This window comes from Plutella xylostella, chromosome 26 (genome assembly GCF_932276165.1).
Source record: "Plutella xylostella chromosome 26, ilPluXylo3.1, whole genome shotgun sequence".
NCBI classification, from domain to species: domain Eukaryota; kingdom Metazoa; phylum Arthropoda; class Insecta; order Lepidoptera; family Plutellidae; genus Plutella; species Plutella xylostella.
In genome coordinates, this window is record NC_064006.1 from 3,725,633 (window position 1) to 3,745,727 (window position 20,095).

At 36.3% G+C, this 20,095-nt stretch overlaps 1 protein-coding gene across 2 annotated transcripts in view; it reads right to left on the bottom strand.

The window, feature by feature from the left end:
* The window catches only part of LOC105388260 (thyrotropin-releasing hormone receptor), an 83,425-nt gene that overhangs the window by 24,365 nt on the left and 38,965 nt on the right, over positions 1–20,095 (bottom strand). For both annotated transcript variants that reach the window (XM_038111503.2, XM_038111502.2), the window contains exon 2: positions 1,967–2,570. In XM_038111503.2, the coding sequence (XP_037967431.2) occupies positions 1,967–2,447 (481 nt within the window). In that variant the 5' untranslated portion in view covers positions 2,448–2,570. The remainder of the gene's footprint in view (positions 1–1,966; positions 2,571–20,095) is intronic.

Consider the following 20,095-nt stretch of genomic DNA (forward strand, 5'->3'; position numbering starts at 1 on the left):
ATTAGTAGTATTATTTACACCAGCTCCAAAAAATACAGCCAAGCAACTCTAAACCAAAGGAGAGAGATCCCGATTTATATCTGGCTCCAAATATATCGCTGAGTGACTAAACCGCCATTTAAAAAACCGGCCAAGTGCGAGTCGGGCTCGCGCACAAAGGGTTCCGTAGCAGCAAATATAATAACCAAAATTACAGTTAAATCAACCTATCTCAAAAACTATAAGAGATACTTTGATCAAACCAAAAATCGTTGAAAGAGTTAATTAGCATGCATCACCTCTATTTTTTTTAGAATTTTATACCCCGTAGTTATAAAAATAGAGGGGGGGGGACATACTTTTTACGACTTTGAGAGCTGATATCTCAAAAACCGTTCACTTTAAGAAAAATGTTTTTTAGAAAACTTTATATCATTTTAAAAGACCTTTCCATTGATACCCCACACGGGTATGTACATCGAAAAAAAAAAATTCATCCCTCAGTTACATGTATGGGGGGCCCCACCCCCAATTCTTTTTTTTACTATTTAGTGTCATATTTTTGTAGCGGTTCATACAACACATATTCCCATCAAATTTCATCACTGTAGTACTTATAGTTTCCGAGTAAATCGGCTGTGACAGACGGACAGACGGACAGACGGACATGACGAAACTATAAGGGTTCCGTTTTTGCCATTTTGGCTACGGAACCCTAAAAAGCATTAGGACATTGTTAATTGAGCCTTTTCGTTTTAAATGTTAATGCAGAACCATAAATATTGAATTTCAACATTTTTGATTTTAGGAAGGTGCGTGGTTTTTTAGCATGTAGGCATAATTCTATACACAATATTTATGTTATTTATGTATTTTTGGTTTAGAATTTATTGAAGTTACATCTGAAGGTTTGACAAACAAGTATTATTATGAGTTTTATTTCGTCATAATATAAAGTTCAGCGTTTCAATTCTTTGTGCGTTTCAAATATTTTTATTTATTTATTATACAATAAGTTTTTCATAGAAGTGAGCTACGATACAATAGGTTAAAGCTTGAATGCTAAATTTTTAATGTCTTTACTCATATACTAACATGATGTAATGATACCAAGTACCAATGATCCAAGTACACCATATTAGTATATGCACTTACTTAAAGGTACTAATTCAACATTTAACTCCATTATAAATCGTACACACCTCTGTAATTTTGCAGTATTCGAATCGTTGTTTTTTAAAGCAAAATGGCGTCATACTCATAACGCGGTAATGGCCAGTAACATTTGTCGAAATTATTCGAACGCAAATTGTTAAGCTGGCAAATTGATATAAAAAGAACATTTCGACTCATCATTATCATAAGAGTTGAACTTTAAAATGCAGTGAGTATAATATTATGAGTATTAAGTATTATGGTTTGTGCTTTCGTATTGGAGGAATGAGGTAAGGCTGGGGTGAATGGACCCTCCGTTTGTGAGTTCAAGCACACAGTCCCAATAAAATACAGAACTGTTTAGGAGTCAACGGCAGTATCTATTCTTCTGACATATATTAGCTGTGGATAGATGCTTGTAGCTTTACTGTTTCAGTTGGAAATACTTTGTGCTTTACCTGTCTCCGTAAATGTATAAATTGATATTGATCGATCCAATTGATATTCTATGACTTAAAATAAACCGTAACTGGGTATTTGAGTCATGGCCCCCTGTGAATGGTTCTCTAATTTTGACCATGGATCAATCGGGATACGTACGTAGGTTCTAAGTTCATAGGCTCGATGAAAGCTGGCTGAAATTATTTTTCCACTGCTTTATAGGTTCAAAAGCTCATAGGCATATTTGTTAGTTCGAAAAAAAATATCACTTCCTAATAGACTCAATGGCCAAAGTACTTCGAACCTACCTACCTACGTATCCCAAAACAATAATTTTAATCAATCTATTTCTATATATTTCAGATTGTGAATAATATACGTTTATACTTACATAGTTCTTTCCCCAGCACCCAGGTCTCCGGCTTCGAGTTGACCTCCACCAGCACCGTCGGAGTGCACACAAGCAACACCATCAGATCAGCAATGCTCAAGTTAACTAGAAAAATATTCGTAGAGTTCCGCATATCCTTCGTTTTGAGGATCACAATTGGCACCATAACATTCCCAATGACTCCCAAACACATGATGACGATGCAAAAAGTCATCGAAGTAGCTTTTATGTAATACGGTATCTCTGCGTATTCTGTAAACGAGTCGTTGGTAAGCGACATTTGGAGTGACGCGTTCGAAAAATTCGTATCATCGAACGTTGCATTTGAATTTTGAAATTCGTCGGTGTCGAAGGGCAGACCGTTGGGCGCATCGGTGATGTCTGCCGCGCTTTCTGTGTCATTTTTGAAAAAGGAACTGTTTATTTGGCTGCTTAAATATGTCGGCTGCGTAGTTATTAGGCTGGTTGTTAGAGACAACATGTGATTTTGCGTCTGTACGTTCACATTGTAGTCAATTTGGCTGATCCAGTTTTGGCACTAGGTTCGTTGTTTCAGGTTCGGTCACGCGGTCGCCATTTTGAATCGAGTTGATGCTCGAGTTACCTGCAAACAAAGAAAGCTGATTTGAATATTTTAAGACTTCGTGTTTATTGTGGGTTTCTTTGTTTCATTAATATGTATTTTTGTCAGGTATAAATAATTCAAAAAAGGTTCTGGTTCTGTATTTTTTGTCATCTAATTTAAAATTAAGTATTTCCAGAAACGAAAAAACTAAAATCTGTCATTGCCTGCCAAGAAATACGATGGTCGATGAATGGTTCATAAACTTTTCCTATAATCATTATCATCAACACATCGTGTTCCAGCTGAAAATACAATAAAATCCTAAATGTACAAATTTATTTTACTATCAAACTAAAGCGTAATTAAATACAGATCAAACACCTGCCCCGCTATTCACGGGTTATTAGGAATATTCCAGATTGATTGAAATTTTATCGCAACGGCCATCAACTAGCCATCAGTCTTCATTTCCCATTATTCAAAGTAAATTAACTTTACACTCCATCTATTTTCCCGCCAAAATTACGAACGCTTCCGCGGAATTATCGGTGAAGCGCGAGGAATTTTGATAGTTTCCTGTGAGAATCAAGATGCGTACAGCATCCATATTAAATGTTATTTGAAAAACGTATTATAGTGATTTGATTTATGGTAATATTTGTAATTAAATAATAACTTGCTAGTTATTTTTGTTGTGATACACTCTAGACTCTGTCGACTACATGTTGCCCCTATACTTTAGAAACCTAGGTTAGTTTCACTCACTGACTGGATACAGGGTGGATTATTTAAAGTGTACGTACGTAAACACAATTCATGTATAGTTAGTTAATACATAATTCCAATAGTAGGTTTTTTTGATGTACCTAAGGCATATTTTTAAAGCGTAAAAGGAGCTACAAAATCAAATTATTTTTGGCTTACCACCAATCTATATAGTTGGCAAAACTTTGTATAGTTTAACCAAAACTCGTTAAGTTCCCTCTGATTAGTGGCGCTAGTGTCGACGTGTTAGTTCATGAGCTTGACGCGAGCACAAGATTTATTTGTTTACCGCAAGGATGCGCGACAGGGGAACTGACTCAGCACATTTACACACATCTTCATAATACGAGTATACCTCTAGTACGATATATTGGTGTGTCTGTGTGTGTTTCTCATTCGGTTATAATAATATCGCCCTGAACTCTGAACAAATCAAAGATAATCGTGTGATAAAAAACACGAGGGTAACATTACGGATCGGTAAATAACCGTAATCTTGTCAGTAAATGTAAGATTATAAGTTACTCCTACATACTTATATTTTTCCCAATGGAAAAATTAGAATAACAAGAGTAGATGGTATTAAAGAAGCATTATTTCCTTTGTTTCTGATTTTTAACCGTTTGTGAGGTTTATGTTTTGGATTGGTTAAATATTCCTAATAACTTTTCAATTCCAACGGATTCAAACGATGCAACTGTTCTTCTTCTTCTTTCGTGTCAGTGAACATGCGAATTTTTATATTTGTCCAGACCAAAAAGAAGCAATTTTGATAGCATTCTGGTTGGCCTGGAGTAAGTCTTCCCGAGTGCAGGTGGAAGGGCACAGGGGACAGGAGAGTAAATGCTCCATAGTCTGGGGGGCGGTACCACAGTCGCATAGGTTGGTACCAACGGTATAGCCGGTATATATAATCGGTATGTATCGATAAAACCCAGATTAATTATAAAATAAAAATAAAAAAAGATAAAAAAATTCTCCCTGTAGAATATATATCCTATCGCCCAACATTCCACAACTAATTTGCCATGATTATCTCCTGCATAACGCCGTCAAAGGTTTTATATTATCCAGCGCCAAATACCGTCCCCAGCCAATCTATGAAGTCAATTAGAAGGATGGACGGCAATTTATTACAGAGGGAGGGTGTTAAATAAGAGTGACCCAGCTGGCCTGTCCTGAATCCTAGTTTGAACGAAGTTCCTTGTGATCCGTCTGTAATTCAATATATTTTCCCGCGAGCTTTGTTTAGCCTTAAAAGGCTTTTTTTGGCGTGAAAAAATAAGTTACGTAAAAATTAGTTTTTAATGAGATTTTTTTTCAAGCTGCCTTTATGCATTTTCACAAGATTTAGTTTCTACCGTAGTCAGGGTGGCCGTAACCGTTTTTCGTACGTTGAGTAGGTATATTAAATTAGTGGTCGTCTTATATGACCAATGTTTCATTGCTACCTGTTGCTATTGGCCTCGGTCTGTTTTTTCTAACACCCTCTATAATAATGTAGGTAAATTATACATTTAATAATAATAAATATCCGGCATGAAAACCACAATCAAAGTTTACTTCACGAAAATTTCAAACTTTTTGTGGTGTTTTTCTGGTCACCGCTTTGCCCCAGATAGTTAGAAAAGTTAGATTGGACGTACATAATTATGTAACTTTTTATACTTCTATTATTTCAGAAAACAGGTGAGGTTTAGTAGCGCTACAAATAGGTACTTCTTCATCATGCTACATCACCATAGGACATGTATATATACGAAATGAAATCCTGATAAGGGTGCACACTACGGCCAATCGGTGACCGTGTTTTTTCTTTATCTGTCCTACAAAAAATCGTTCCTCTGCGTGCACCCTAGTTAAAAATCACCCCCATTATGTAGATAAATATTGTTTTAAACGCAGCACACACCGGACTGTGGTATTTTAATGAAATATCCCGATGGAAAATGGCGGCGTGAACGTATGGAGGCAGAGAGATGGAATGTTTTCAATTACCCCGAGCCTAGCGCGTGAGGGTCACTTTAGCTATACAAAAACAAAAGAATGAGAGGTGTAATGCTATCGGCATGTTAAATGCAACGAGATAGGGTGGTGGTGGTTTGCGCTGCAGCGGTCTGAAAATTCGTATTTCGTAAGCTACAGTGACCTCTCTGGGTGGTTACTACCAAAGTCGAAAAAACAAACGAACGAGACCTTATAGACGCGATATGGTCGTGGTTAGCGCTGTGCTCCGAAGCTTAGCAACAACAAAACTGCTGCGGAAACTACGATTTTATCCCATTGCATTAACCGTATTGATTGCGTGACAATTCTGTTTCGTTTTTTCGTTGATTTAGAGAGTGACTCCGCTTTGCCTAGCTAGCGCCTAGGCAGTAGAGGAACACAGACTATGGGGAACTTGGGGAAGGTAAACTATTTTTGTTAATTAGAACATAGTGACTGTGTTCTAAATTATGTGAATTTCTAGAGAAGTATTTACAAATTCATTAACATAAGGTTGTTTTAGTTAGGTAAGGGGTACAGGGTACTAAAACATCAACAGGTAAAAGGTTTATTCAGACTTCGTGGCTGGCGTAGCATTGCTGCGAAAATTAGTTTTTCGATAGCTGCAGTGACTCCCCTGCTGACCTCGGTCTTTCTTACCTAGCCAATCAATCCGGATGCCTGTCTAACTTCGTGTGTTTGGTACCTATATTTATTAATTATTCTCACTATTTCTATTTTAAACAGCGGGCCCCGCACTAGTAAAAATGTATCACCGGCACCCAGAATACGTGTACGTTTATACAAGTGTACGTTTATACAAACTGAAAACTACCTACTAGACATGAAAACATAAATATGTTATTGTTAGTATGAAGTACGTTTTTTGTTTCATTTGTGTGTGTGTCTAATCGAATCTTACCTAAGGGTACCAAATATCTAGGTACTACATTAAAAATGCTCTAGAATTTCATACAAATCTCTCGTGACACTGATCCCCCAGCTCTCATATTAAATCATACGGAACCCACTCTAATTTCTGACGATACGGCGGGACATCAATTTGATATTATAACCCAAATACCACATGATTATAAAAAGATGAATCTGAAATTGGATCTGGCGTTGAAAATGGGTGCAGCCAACATCAAACGACAAGTTTTTATAAGATTTAATTTTTAAGATTTTATTGTGAAATTTGTGAGACAAAGCATAAGAGTTGTTTATTTTTATAATTTTGAGGAATTCATGGTAAAGTTTACTATTGATCGTATATCTCATATAAAGTTGAAAAAGAACTGTATCATTTGTCCTTTTCATGCATTTTGTTTCATTGGAAAAATAAGTGAATAGAAAGATAAAGCTGAATCTACAACAACTAGATTTCAAAAGCTTTCAAAAACAATAACGGAATACAAGTCAATGTCGAACATTTTGCACTACGTTTCTGTAAAAATATTGCTGTAATGCGAACTGGCCATAACACTCAATCAACACTCCAACAAAACACATATCTGCTGGATGTTCTACGATAAAACAATGTTATATTCTCGGCTACTGATTCTGAGAGACAAAATGCAGTTTCAATACTTAAATTAAAGATTTTTAATAATTTCAAAATGATTGTGTTTTCAGTTTGTTATTAACTTATAAGGTCATAAGTGCCGCTGTATTTTCGTTCACTATCTTTCGAAAAAGACAGCGACTTGATAACTTTAAGGAAAACCTGAATGATTTTAGAGCTGAACCCTTAGCATGAATTTTCATCGTGAACGTGAAGTAGAATTATGAACAGCGCCCCTGGCGGTCAGTAGCAGAACTAAAATTTTCCTACAACATTCATCGAGTAAATTTACTTCACGTTCTCGATGAAAATTCATGCTAAGGGGTCTGGACTAGTGTTTTTCACCGTGGTGAAAGGTATTTATTTATTTATTTATTAAGGTTTATTCACAGATAGTGTATCAGTTACATTCACACATACTTTTAAATAATAGGGCTAGGTAGTTATTAGATAGAAGTAGATATTTTGTGTTATCTGACTATCTAAGGTGCGTCGGATGTACCTATATACTCGAGGAGGCTCCTTTCTTACACCCCATTTACTTAGCTATATGACACCTCGGATTCCTTTGGAAAACAACTTCAGGTGGCCCAGTTCAAAGACACACTTCAAACTTCCCCGTCTTAAGTCTTAAGTAATATCTGCCGAAATAACGATTAAACTAGACCGCAGTCTCTATTGTTATCTGAATCTGGTCTGAAATCTGTCGAAGTGCGGTCTCCAATATCTCAGCTGAGGGTTTGTGGACAGAGCGCCGAGTGTTGGCAAATGTTTGCCGAGATCGTGTGTCCTGCATCCACCAACATGGCATAGTGCATTTCGGTTGACTGTACTCCACATTAGTATACGGTGGTAGTATTAATAGGTTGTACGGGCACGTTTGTCCATTCAGAATAAGTAACAATACAGATAAAAGTATATTTGCAAACAGTTTGAGATCTTGATAGCGCCCCTGCCGGTAACGTATTATTTTTTTTATTATTAAAACGAATACAAGTCCTGGTGGGACGCCTATTGAATAAACTATCGATACGAGATGAAAATGGTATGGGATCTCAGTACAGCTGGGAATCCGAACTGAAAAAACACTCAACCGAAAAATATACATAAAAATATTACGCATCACGAGCAGTGGCGGATTAAGAGCATCGGAGGCCCTAAGCACAAAGCCTTTGTAGGCCCCTAATTTAGAACATTTTTTTCCTTGACAAAGAGTGACAAAACAGGTCCATAGCTAAAACGTCCTATAACTTTTCTATAAAAAAGGATATAAAACATTTAAAAAAAATGCTTGCCTTAAAGCCCTACGACACGCGCAAGTATCATATCACAACATTTACAACTGCGCAGGTACGCCGAGCTATCACATGGCACACAGTTAAGTTGTACGCGCAAGCCTCATTTTTGTCAAAATCGTCGGCGTGGAAACTGGAAACAATGTTTCCTAATGAGGAACTATTTCTTCTACTGGTATATTTTCAATGTTTGCAATTATTTTACTAGAAAAAAGTCTAGTTGCCTGCGATTCCCAAAAATCAAACCGTACACGATCGAAGTGGACAAAAAAATGCTGTAAAATTTAAAAAATGATTCACATTTTAAACTACTTATTTTTACTACTTGATTTAAGAGAAGACTCTAATGAATGGCAAATTATTAAAATTTCAAACTTGTCCAAAAATGTGCAAGTCGCGCTTCGGGGTTGGCGCGGTATAAGGTCAACCGGGGCCATTGCGCCACAATACTTTGACTTTCATATTCATTTGATCATAACAAACAGACTATACGCCCTATTAAGCTATAACTTGTAATACATATTAGGAAATTTTATCTAATTTCATATTTTGATGCAATTTTGTAAAATTTTAAATATCTTCTACGTGTAAACGAGGTTTCTACAAAAAAGAGGCAAAAACCCCTAGTGGGGCTAATGCCTCTTTCACTAGTTTTGTGTGCTTGGAAGAGTTTTTTACAAGTTTAAGTGGATATCATTTATAGAATCACTATTAACGTAGCTAATTATTAGCTTAAAATACAGTATAAAAGCATACAAGGACATATTTTTTCTAATTTGCAATCAAACCACAACTTTAAATTAGTAAGTATACCATTTTTAGAGTCTGACGGAATTTTGCTCTTACAAGGATAATCATGACAAAACTATTCAGAGTTTTAAAAACAAGTGGGATCATTCTGTTAATATGACTATTTTTATTTATTATTTTATATGATTATTTTCTATATAACGTGTTAACAACATCATAATGTCGACACCAAATGACGCCAATTTTTTTAAAACATTTAACTAGTTTAATATATATATTCAAATTATTTACGTTTTAGTTGGATGACCAATCTAAAAATGTTAATTCTGATACGCTGTTTCTTCAATATTGCAGAAGGCGTCATTAACCTTGTATTTTTCGTTTAGGAGTAATTTAGTGCTTTGGAACTTTTTCATTGCTCGTGAGTGTATAAACTACTTTTATTATAACACAAAATGTTTAGAACCTCTGGAAATGGGGCTATTGCACCGCAATAGAGGCAATAACCCCATAAGCCCAGATGCATTTACCCCAAAAAAAAAGCTAAACCAACAAATTTTTTTATTGCATATTGTGTCCGAATCTTACTTTATTTTAATAAAATAATCAAAAAAATATGTAAAGCAACAAAACAATAACAGTATTTACAGTTAGGAAACATAGATTCTTTTAAACAAACACACATTTGGAACGATTCAAAAAAACGTGTCAGGAAACCGGAGGAGGCCAAAAGAGGTGAAAAAATTAAAATGGCAGAATATTTAAGAAAATTTCCCCGGATACGACATCTATTGGTCAGTAGTAAAATTTTGAGTTCCAAAGATAGATAGCAGATGACTCCAGTAGTTCTAAAGTATGTGGTTCGGAAGATAAATGGATTCGAGGCATTAGCCCCGTAGGCGACTTGGCCCCGGTTGACCTTACAGTTTTTCCACCCATTCGCACAGTATTCCATGTACAAGTACAAGCCGGGCTGCGCAGGCAAAACTGTGGTGATACTTACGCGTGTGGTAGGCCCTTTACCAAACTCCCGCACGGTATTCCGTGTTTAAGCCGGCCTGGCCCCTAATTTTAAAAGGCAATGTATTGCGGCAGCCTAGCGTACTCAACATTTAAAAAATCATAACGTCTCTTCAAAATCGATTTTACAAAAAGTAAAAATATGTAAATTTTTATCAAGATAGGGCCTTTTTTTAGAACCTAGCACGAACATATATATTTTAGACTTTGGCTGAAAAAGTCATTTTTGGCCTTTTTGCAAGTTAACTTCTGAATTGTAGTCATAATTGTTTCTAGGTTCTCCAAATAGGCATTAACTAGCTGATCATTTTAGTATTTTTTACTTTTTGGAGAAACGCCTCTGATGAGAAGTTATGATTTTTTAAATGTTGGGAACGCAAGACAGTCGTAATATACATTGCCTTTGATTGCCTTTCAAGAGTGGCACCACTGCGCAGGCAAAACTGTGGTGATACTTACGCGTGTGGTAGGCCCTTTACTAACCACACGCACGGTATTCCGTGTTCAAGCCGGCCTGCGCATGCAAAACTGTGGTGATACTTACGCGTGTGGTAGGCCCTTTAATCAGAGCAAACTCATTACATCGGACATTTTGTGGATGAATAAAATGTAGGTATAAAATGAAACAGCAGCAGAGGATGGGGGCCCCTGGATCCCCGGGGCCCCAAGCACGTGCTTGTTGTGCTTATAGGTTAATCCGCCACTGATCACGAGTATATGTAGGTACATTGTTAATCAAGCTTACTCGTAACTTGCCGGCCTGTGGTTAAATAAAAGTGATTTACACGAAAGCGTGTTGTAAATTGTTGAAACTCATAATACAGTGTTCAACATACCCTTTCGGTAGATGAGTGTAATAAAAACTTGAAATAAACCTATATTTTACTACCAAAATCGTCAGAGCCAGTCCCTTGACAATGATATTTTATTGTTAATCACCAGGATACATACAGCGTAAGGAGACAAGGATTTTAATTAATTATTAGGTAAGTCTATAAGCTACTAAGCTTTTATTTTAATTACCTAATACAATAACACCACCACAAAATCTAGCAATTTTAAACTTCTCTATCTTAAAAACGGTGGTCTACCGTTCTATGCCTTCCATTTAAATTACATAATTTACCGACAAGAAGACATCCCATAGTAAACATGCTTTCCTCGCAACTCTAAACAGCCTAAGTTTACGTTCACCCATATAAGATGTTTATACGCTTCTATTTGATGAAAAACGAAGTGTCAGAGCGCTGCTGCGCGAGCCACGTCTCTATCCCGTTGTATTAAACGTGCCGTTTGCACGACAGCTCTCGTACCTTCGTTTTTCGTTAGTGTAGATAGAGTAACCCCACTGAAGCGTCGAAGCGTGGGTGAAGTATGAGATTCATCTTCATCACGCAGAGAGATCTGTGTACAACTACTGACTACCTGTCTACTAACTACTTAGACTAACAATATACGAACAAGATGGAGTGTCGGTGCAAAAGAAACGTGTCGACAAATAACGCCCCAGCACCTCTGAGCTCTTATTTTTAATCAGCTCTGTTAGGCGGACCCTAGACCTATAATAATATTGTGCAATAAGTTTTTAATCCAATTGACGTTTGCGAAATCTTCAATATTAACATCAGAACATTTGAGACTTTAATTGGTACAATGGTTCTCATTTGGTTGACCTTAAAACGGTTTGACAGTAAACAAAATGCGGATTTTTGTATGTGAGACACAAAGTACTCTGTGGTGGTGAGAAACCATCTTGTTCGTATTTTGTTAATCTAAGAGTCTACGTGAGTCAGAGTCTGCGCCACACGTCACGGAATTACGAAGTATGCAGCTGGCCCGGCTGGACTACAATTTTGTTTAAATGTAGAATAATCTTAGCGTTGATGTGTGAATCTACATCCTAACTATCCTAATAATAACTAATCCTAATCCTAACTATTATTATGAATGCGAAAGTAACTGTATCTGTCTGTCTGTTACTCTTTCACGCCAGAACTACTGATCGGATTTCAATGAAATTTGGTATACAGATGATGGTCTAGACACTGAGAAAGAACATACCTATTTTTTATCGCGGAATCGCCACGGGAAAACTTTTTAAGGCGAAGCGAAGCTCGCGGGAACACCTTGTAATTTATATAATATACAGAGTTGAATTTTAGCAGTGACTCTATTGGATGCATACTCTCTAGAACCAACTCTGAAATCGCAATAAGAACAGTACAAAAAGGCGGCCTTATTGCTTATAGCAATCTCTACCGACAACCTTTGGATGGAAGAGAGTTATATAAAGAGTTATCATATACCACAGGCCATGTATTGTTTAAAACTAGTTTCACAAGTACCTAGGTATATCACATTCGGCTAGGAAGAGCCGAACAATCGCCTGATTGATATCTTGGCAGCCATTCTGAACGCCTGATACCTCGCTGACACCGGCCTAATAGGAAAATGTGGAAATATTCTCGCACTGACGGCTTTTCGGTTCTTTTCCTGTCAAGTTTTTTTTTACGTTGTTCGCATTCTGTTAACTTTATAATTTAGACGTACAAAATATAAATGAAATCATTAGTCCGATTCAATTCTAATAGGATAATACTTTTTAGAATCGTCTGACGTCAAACATTACTAATACGCTTAGGACCGAAATGTCTGAAAATAAATTAATGTTATATTATGCCTTTTATCAGTTATCATAGGGAACAATGTTTTAGCAATATTTGAACTAGAGCAATATAGTATGTTATATATATTATATAATACTGTTTCCTTTATATTTGTTACGAGTACCATTATATTTGTTGAGTTTTTTTGTACCTAATTTTTTTTCTCAACTTATTCTGAAAAGTCTTAGGGAACTCTTATTTCCTCCTACGCAGCATTACTTTACTTCCGTTTTATGTCATTAATGTCACTGAAAAGATGACTGTAGGTGTGTAGTATCTTATCCTAGTCTAGTGGATATGGATGATAGTCATAACTTCTTGTTTTCATTTCCGGGATGGACTAAAATGTGGGTTGGAGATTTTTACCCGCTGCCAATTGACACCTTTAGGCATAGTTTCACCATACTCTGTTAGATCATTAACACTACTGTTACACCATAACAATATATTACCTGTTGACTTTGACACATCTGTCAAGAATTTAAGATGGAAATTGTTTATAATTTTATTTTAGATGACACTTACAATGCAACAGGGTTGTTAATGATCTAACGGACTATGGTGAAACAAGGCTTTAAAAGACGGGCAAAACTCAGCCAATCATGGCACCTCAAACTTTTTTTTTCCACCCGTAGTGCTGGGGCGCGGTGAATTTTTCACTTCATTACTCAAAGACTGTCCGTTATATTCCTCCGGGTAACTTCCCCACTTTATTAAATGTTGCCAGTGAGGAGCGAAATTTGCCGACTTTTATTAAAATGGCCGGCAATACAGATACTTTGAGATATTGGTTTCAATATTGTTGCGCTCTATAAGTACCTACGTTTTGTTAGAAAAATATTTGCTGTTGCTCATTATTGGATAGAAAAGTACACTGGGCCGCAAGTCTGCTAAATATAATGGATGCCTAATATCATGAAGACTGTACCTCGTTTCAGCTAAGGTGATTCCTGTGACGTTATGGAGACGAAATGTTATTTGTAATGAATAAATTCAAAGTATTTTTTTTAAATCTTTAACCATTATAACGTTTAGTCATACTTGAGACAACAATTTAAACATTATCAAGGATTTTTTTATAAAGGCAAATCTTGCGGCAGAAACAGTAGTGAGCATTTCAAATAAGTACCTACTTATACAGATTTTTCTTCACAAAGTTTTCCATTAAAACACTTTTTATACTGTTGTATAACATACCAATGCATCAACACCCAAAATCAGTAGTCAATTGAGGTCAGATTATGTCCACTTCAGTGGGTACTTGATATGGAGAGCCCCCCCCCCCCCCCTCATTACATTATTCACTCTTAACCTCACATAATGAACTAAATAGATAAACGATATTAGCCTGTTTTACCCTTTTTGGGAAAGATAAATAGATTTCGTACGTTGATAAGGATATAGAATACATTTTGTACACTTACTTATGTAGTAAAATAATTATAGTTATTTGGTATGACTCTATATTCTATCAATCTAATGTACTTAACTTTAAAATTTAACACCATTTAACTTTAACTATTACAAACGTCAAATCCCTTGAAGATTGATCTCTCTTGCCAAGGGATTTGACGTTTGTTATTGTTAAAGTTAAATGGTGCAACCCACCCTTAGTGTTCCGTAGTTACGAGTTTATGTGGTATTAACGGACCCTTTACGGATTCACCAGTTTGTATGTCATCAAATTCATCCCCTAAAAAAATTACTAAGTATTTAAACACTAAAACACACACACAAAGTGCTGCGATGTAGCAATTTAATTCAATTCTTTTGAATAACAAGCTATTAGTTACAAAAATATAAATAATATTTTGCCATAACAAGGCAAAGAAAAACTTTAATATCAGTGTGTAACGACATAAATTGTATACTAATCGTAAGGAACGTATTTGGGCAAAGAGCCAACACCGAACCATTCTTATAATCACAAAGACAGAAGAAACGGCCACAAAAAGTACTCTATTTTTATAGTTATACGACTGAAATTCCTATGTAAAAATAGTAGTTTTAATCGTACAATAGTGATAGTTTTAGCAGAATATTGCCTTAGTAAATCTTTGTTTTCGACTCGTGTTTAATATCTTGTTTGTACAATTTTGTTTCGAGAGAAATATGATAGAAACATAATATCGGGGATTTGTATCAATAAGTTTTTGACATTGTCACACGCTGTCTGCTTTTATGAAATAACCACCATTGACCTCAGACCCACTAGTACGGGTTTTGCTATTTATGAAATCGAAAAAGTTTACGTTTTCTCCTATAATCTGCATAGATTATCCGACAAAAGTTTCATGATAGTTTCCATTAGAGGCGCCACTTAGTATGCGAAAAAACGTAAACTTTTAGTTTTAAACCTTAACTTTTAATTTTTAGTGTGGGTTGCACCATTTAACTTTAACTATTACAAACGTCAAATCCCTTGACGAGAGAAATCAATCTTCAAGAGATTTGACGTTTGTAGTAGGAAAAAATCCAACTTCGATAAAGAGGTAGCTCGTAGAATCCAACTCGGATGGGCAGCGTTCGGGAAATTACGACACATCTTCACTGAAAACATACCTCAGTGTCTGAAAACAAAAGTTTTCAATCAGTGCGTGTTGCCAGTGATGACTTACGGAGCCGAGACGTGGTGCTTCACCAAAGGACTTATCCACAAGCTCAGAGTTGCTCAGCGTGCTATGGAAAGGGCTATGTTAGGCGTGTCCCTGCGAGATAGGATTCGTAATGAAGAAATCCGCAGGAGAACTAAAGTTACCGACATAGCCAAAAGGATTAGCACGCTGAAGTGGCAATGGGCTGGCCACGTAGCCCGCAGAGCCGACGACCGCTGGAGTAGAAAGGTTCTGGAGTGGAGACCCCGTGTCGGCAAACGGCGTGTCGGTCGCCCCCCAACCCGTTGGTCTGATGATCTGCGGAAGGTAGCGGGAAGCCGCTGGATGCAGATGGCGGGTGACCGTTTGGGGTGGCGATCGTTAGGAGAGGCCTATGTCCAACAGTGGACTACGGAAGGCTGAGAGAGAGAATAGTTAAAGTTAAATGGTGCAACTCACCCTTAGTGTTCGACAAACTATCAAACCTATGTACTAGACCTGCAGATACCTGTAGGTGACTTTTATCAGTGCTCAAGACAAGTCGAAGTTAATTTTTATATATTTAAAATTATATTTAAAGTGCTTTTTGAAATCAAACCAAAAGGTGCTAATACATAATTACTATTCCGCTATTTCATTATTAATATGTGTGCTGACACGGGATAAATATCTTGTTATAAAAAAAAAACAAGACCGCCCTAACATTGTAAAGCTGTCATCTGTGTCATAAAGTCATTAACAATAGAACCACATTCGTGTCATATTATTATTTATTTGTATAAAATTTAGATTTACCCAGTTGTCGCTGAAACTTGTGTAATATTTTATTTGAATGTTCTTTTATAGTTCATTCAACGTTTCCCGTCATTATCATCTGAATGTATTGCTATGGCAATCACAAACTGGCGTTAAATAATTTACTCTCGCGATGAATAAATAAGTTTCAGACAGTGACATTAGCACCAAAGTACTCATCAAAATTAAAAAGCCGTATATCATAATATGAAGATATTTATATTGAAGTACTTTTAACATGGCATCAGTATACTACCAGCTAAAAACGCAATTATTGTGTGCAAATTTTGAATTCAATGCCTTAAAAAAATTAGGCTATTTGGTCGTATTTTGTAGGTACAGCTTTTTCATTGCTCCCAAGTACCTATATATTCCAAAGACTTTAAATAAAAGTAATATATTGTACATATCTATTATTATTTGCGGTGGATTTTCATGTAAAAACGCTGTAACCGTGGCACTAACCGCCTCTCACTAGACCGCCTCTTGGCACCTCACCAACGCCGGCGAACTCTTTGATGCCCACAGAGATTACTCCTTCTTCCGAGACAGGAGGCCACTCTAGCATGGTAAAAAACTAATTAACTTGATAAAAACTAACTAGACGTAAGTTAGAAAGACGACGATGTATTACACTTATTCCTTTACTTATATTAGTTTCTTTATCTCGACAAAAATGGGTAATTACTGCGTATTGTCTGTACGATATTGGATTTGTGTGGTAAATAAAATAGCTTTGCTAACTGTACGTACTGCCAAAGATAATATACTCACCAGCGATGAAAAAGTTCCAATGACAACAGCACAAAACAGTTTATGTTTAGTGATTTTATTTTCGCATATTTTCAAAAGTCGTACAACAAAGTTCACTCTTTCGGCTTAGTATAATAACATTAATAACACTTTTGCAACATTCTGTATTTACTGTAATAAAAAAAAACATTAAGGTTTGATAAAATAAGTGTTAAGTATATACTATAAAATTCCAATACAAATAGAATTTCCACGCATTTTCTTTTTTCATAAAGAAAAGACCGATCTTCTTCCCTCATCGCAGGGGTCAATGCTCCGACAGAAAATTTAATTACCCTCTATTTCATTAGCTAGGCTCTGTAGGGTTAAGTACAGGGCTGAAAATTTGGTCTGAACAAACGTGGTGGGTATTACGTAAGGGAACAACTATGCTATTATCAACCCACTACAGAAGGGCTAGCACGGGGCGCATTTAAGACGTGACAAGAGTTTTGTATCGCGCTCACTCACATCGCGCAACCCCAAGAGCGAGCGCGACGGAGAACTTTTGTCACGTCTTAATAGCGTCCCGTGCTAGCAGGAGAGGAGTGGGATGATACGTATAGCCCAGTTAACTAAAGCTGGCACGTTCAACACAAACGTGCACAGTGGTTAGTGACTATAGTGACCATGACAACTATGCCGAAGGTCCCGGGTTCAATCCTCTACTGGTTTCAGACAGATATTTGTGCTAGGGTTTTGGGTGTTAGTATGTATACAGGGGGTGGAAAAAAGGAAAAAAAAATAATAAGCCGAAACCTAAGTGTGCAGCATGTTATATCTAAGATAAAATGAAATTAGAATGTCAAAATTAGCGAAAAAGCTTAGGTTTCGGTTAAGATAAAAAGAAATTAAAATGTCAAAATTAGCGAAAAAGCTTAGGTTTTGGTTCGGTTTAGGTTATATACAATTTTTGCAACACCCTGTATTGAATAAATTGACACGTTGCGCTTATGTGGTGACGGTGACTACTGTTTCTACAGCGTGATCATTTTGGTATTCATCCGTTAGTAACAGTTACGTTTGATCGACGCATGTAAAACATACTGTATAGGGTAATTGTAGGTATATGTATGAGTACTGTGAACGTGCCAGCTTTAGTTAACTGGCCTATGCAAAAGTATGTGACTTGGTAAAAAATTGCGTGAACGAAACGTTTTACAAACTTTTTTACCCTATTGTGAATTTATCCAATTTTAGGTGGTGTACTTAATGTAATCCTATCCTAACTAATTTTATAAATGCGAAAGTAACTGTGCCTGTCTGTCTGTTACTCTTTCACGCCAAAACTACTGAACGGGTTTAAATGAAATTTGGTATACATATGTTCTAGACCCTAAGAAGGAACTTTTAACGATGCAGCTGGTTGTTGAGGTGCAAGAATAATAGAACATGGTCTTTTGGTGGTTTTATTTACAATGAATGGGAATGATGGTGTAAAAGTATCTAGCAAAGTCACAATGACATAAACTATAAACAATAAAAGGTTCCAAATTCAATCTATATACATGGGGCCTCATAATAAGGCGTCGTGGCGTCGTCAACAGGAACATAGGCTACTTTTTATAACGGAATTCCCCGGGAAAACTTTTTAAGTCGAAGCGAAACGTGCCTCCAGCTATAATCCTCCAAAATTTAAACTCAATAGAAACTAATTCTGATGATGCCAAAAAATAGTCGTGAAATAGTCATAAATAGTCGTGCTTTCCAAAAAAATAGTCGTGTCATACTTTCGGAGTTAGAGCTATACTTTATGGAGGATTATAGCTGGAGGTCTCCAGCTATAATCCTCCAGCCTCTGCAGAACAAACGGTAAGGCCTATCGACTTGGTTAAGGTCTCAAAAAATAGTCGTGAAATAGTCGTAATGACATGCCAAATTTCAGAAATAGTCGTCAAAAGATAGCAAAGATATAAAGGTACTTTGCTGCAGCCCTGGTGGAGGATTATAGCTGGAGGTTTTGAAAATATCGAATATCTTTGGAACTACTATGACTATCGGTTTGAATTATGTCTCAAAAAATAGTCGTGAAATAGTCGCTTCTATTTATTATAATTTTAAGCTTGATAAAAGCTGTTAAATAATTATATCAAATTCTTCATACAAATCAAAGTGGACGAGAATGCCAAAGCAAGCCAGTACACAAAAATAATGGCACCGTAGCATTAAAGTACTCATGTCGAATTTATCTATAAATCATTTATTTCGTCATACTTTGCATCAATAGTATCTAAACTAATCTTGGGTATGACATTTTATTGCTTTTGCTCTTAGCCTTTACCTTACTGTGTACAGAGAAAACGTATGCCTATACACGCACACATTTATCTCTGTTATCTTGACAAACGATAGCGATGACGACTACGGCGAAGTAGTACCTAGGTCAGTTATTGTCATTCCTTACTATTCCGTGATCAGACAAATATTGCTATCCTTGTCTCCTTTCTAACCGGCATGCATCGCACGCCGGTAAAATCCGATCCACAAAAAGCTAGAGATCTTCTGCAATCGGATCTAAATGCAGTAACCAGATGGTGTCATGATGCTGGATTGGTAATAAATTCTGACAAAACCAAACTCCTACATATCAAGTCTCCATATGTAAAGTATTCGGACCCATTTACTAATATAGTGTCACATAACCATAAATGTCTGCATTCATTAAATAACAACTGAGGCGCGAGCATAGGATTCGATACTATTTTCGAATCTACACGAAGGGTCGCTTTTACCAAACGCTAAACGTATTTAAATGAAATTTTAAATACATTTTGTACTAACTGACAGACGTATGACAGGCTACTAAATACGTTTAGCGTTTGGTGAAATTCTATCTAACATGGAAAAAACAAATGCCACTTTTGGAACTAACAAATTTGCCTTACATTTTGACAGTGACATTTGGCGATACGCAACGTAAACGGAGGTTTCGAATCCTGTGCTCGGGCAACAGATGCAACTGTCCCTTTATCGAAATAGTAAACGCTCAAAAATACCTTGGTATCATTATAGATAGCAAATTTAACTGGAGAAATCATATCGAGCATGTGTGTAATAAGTTAAGACACTTTTTAGCAACAATAATAATTTTAAAAAACAGAATTCCCTACAAAATTAAACTAATGCTGTATCATTCCTTGGCAGATTCGTACATTGAATACGGAATCAGCAGCTACGGGCGCACATATAATACATATCTTAATCAAATTTACAATTTACAAATCAAAATACTAAAAAACATAGTAACAAATAACATACAACACCAATTTTATAATAACGACAAGGGTCTTTTTAGTCACTGTAAAATATTGCCAGTCCACACAAAAGCACAACTAGC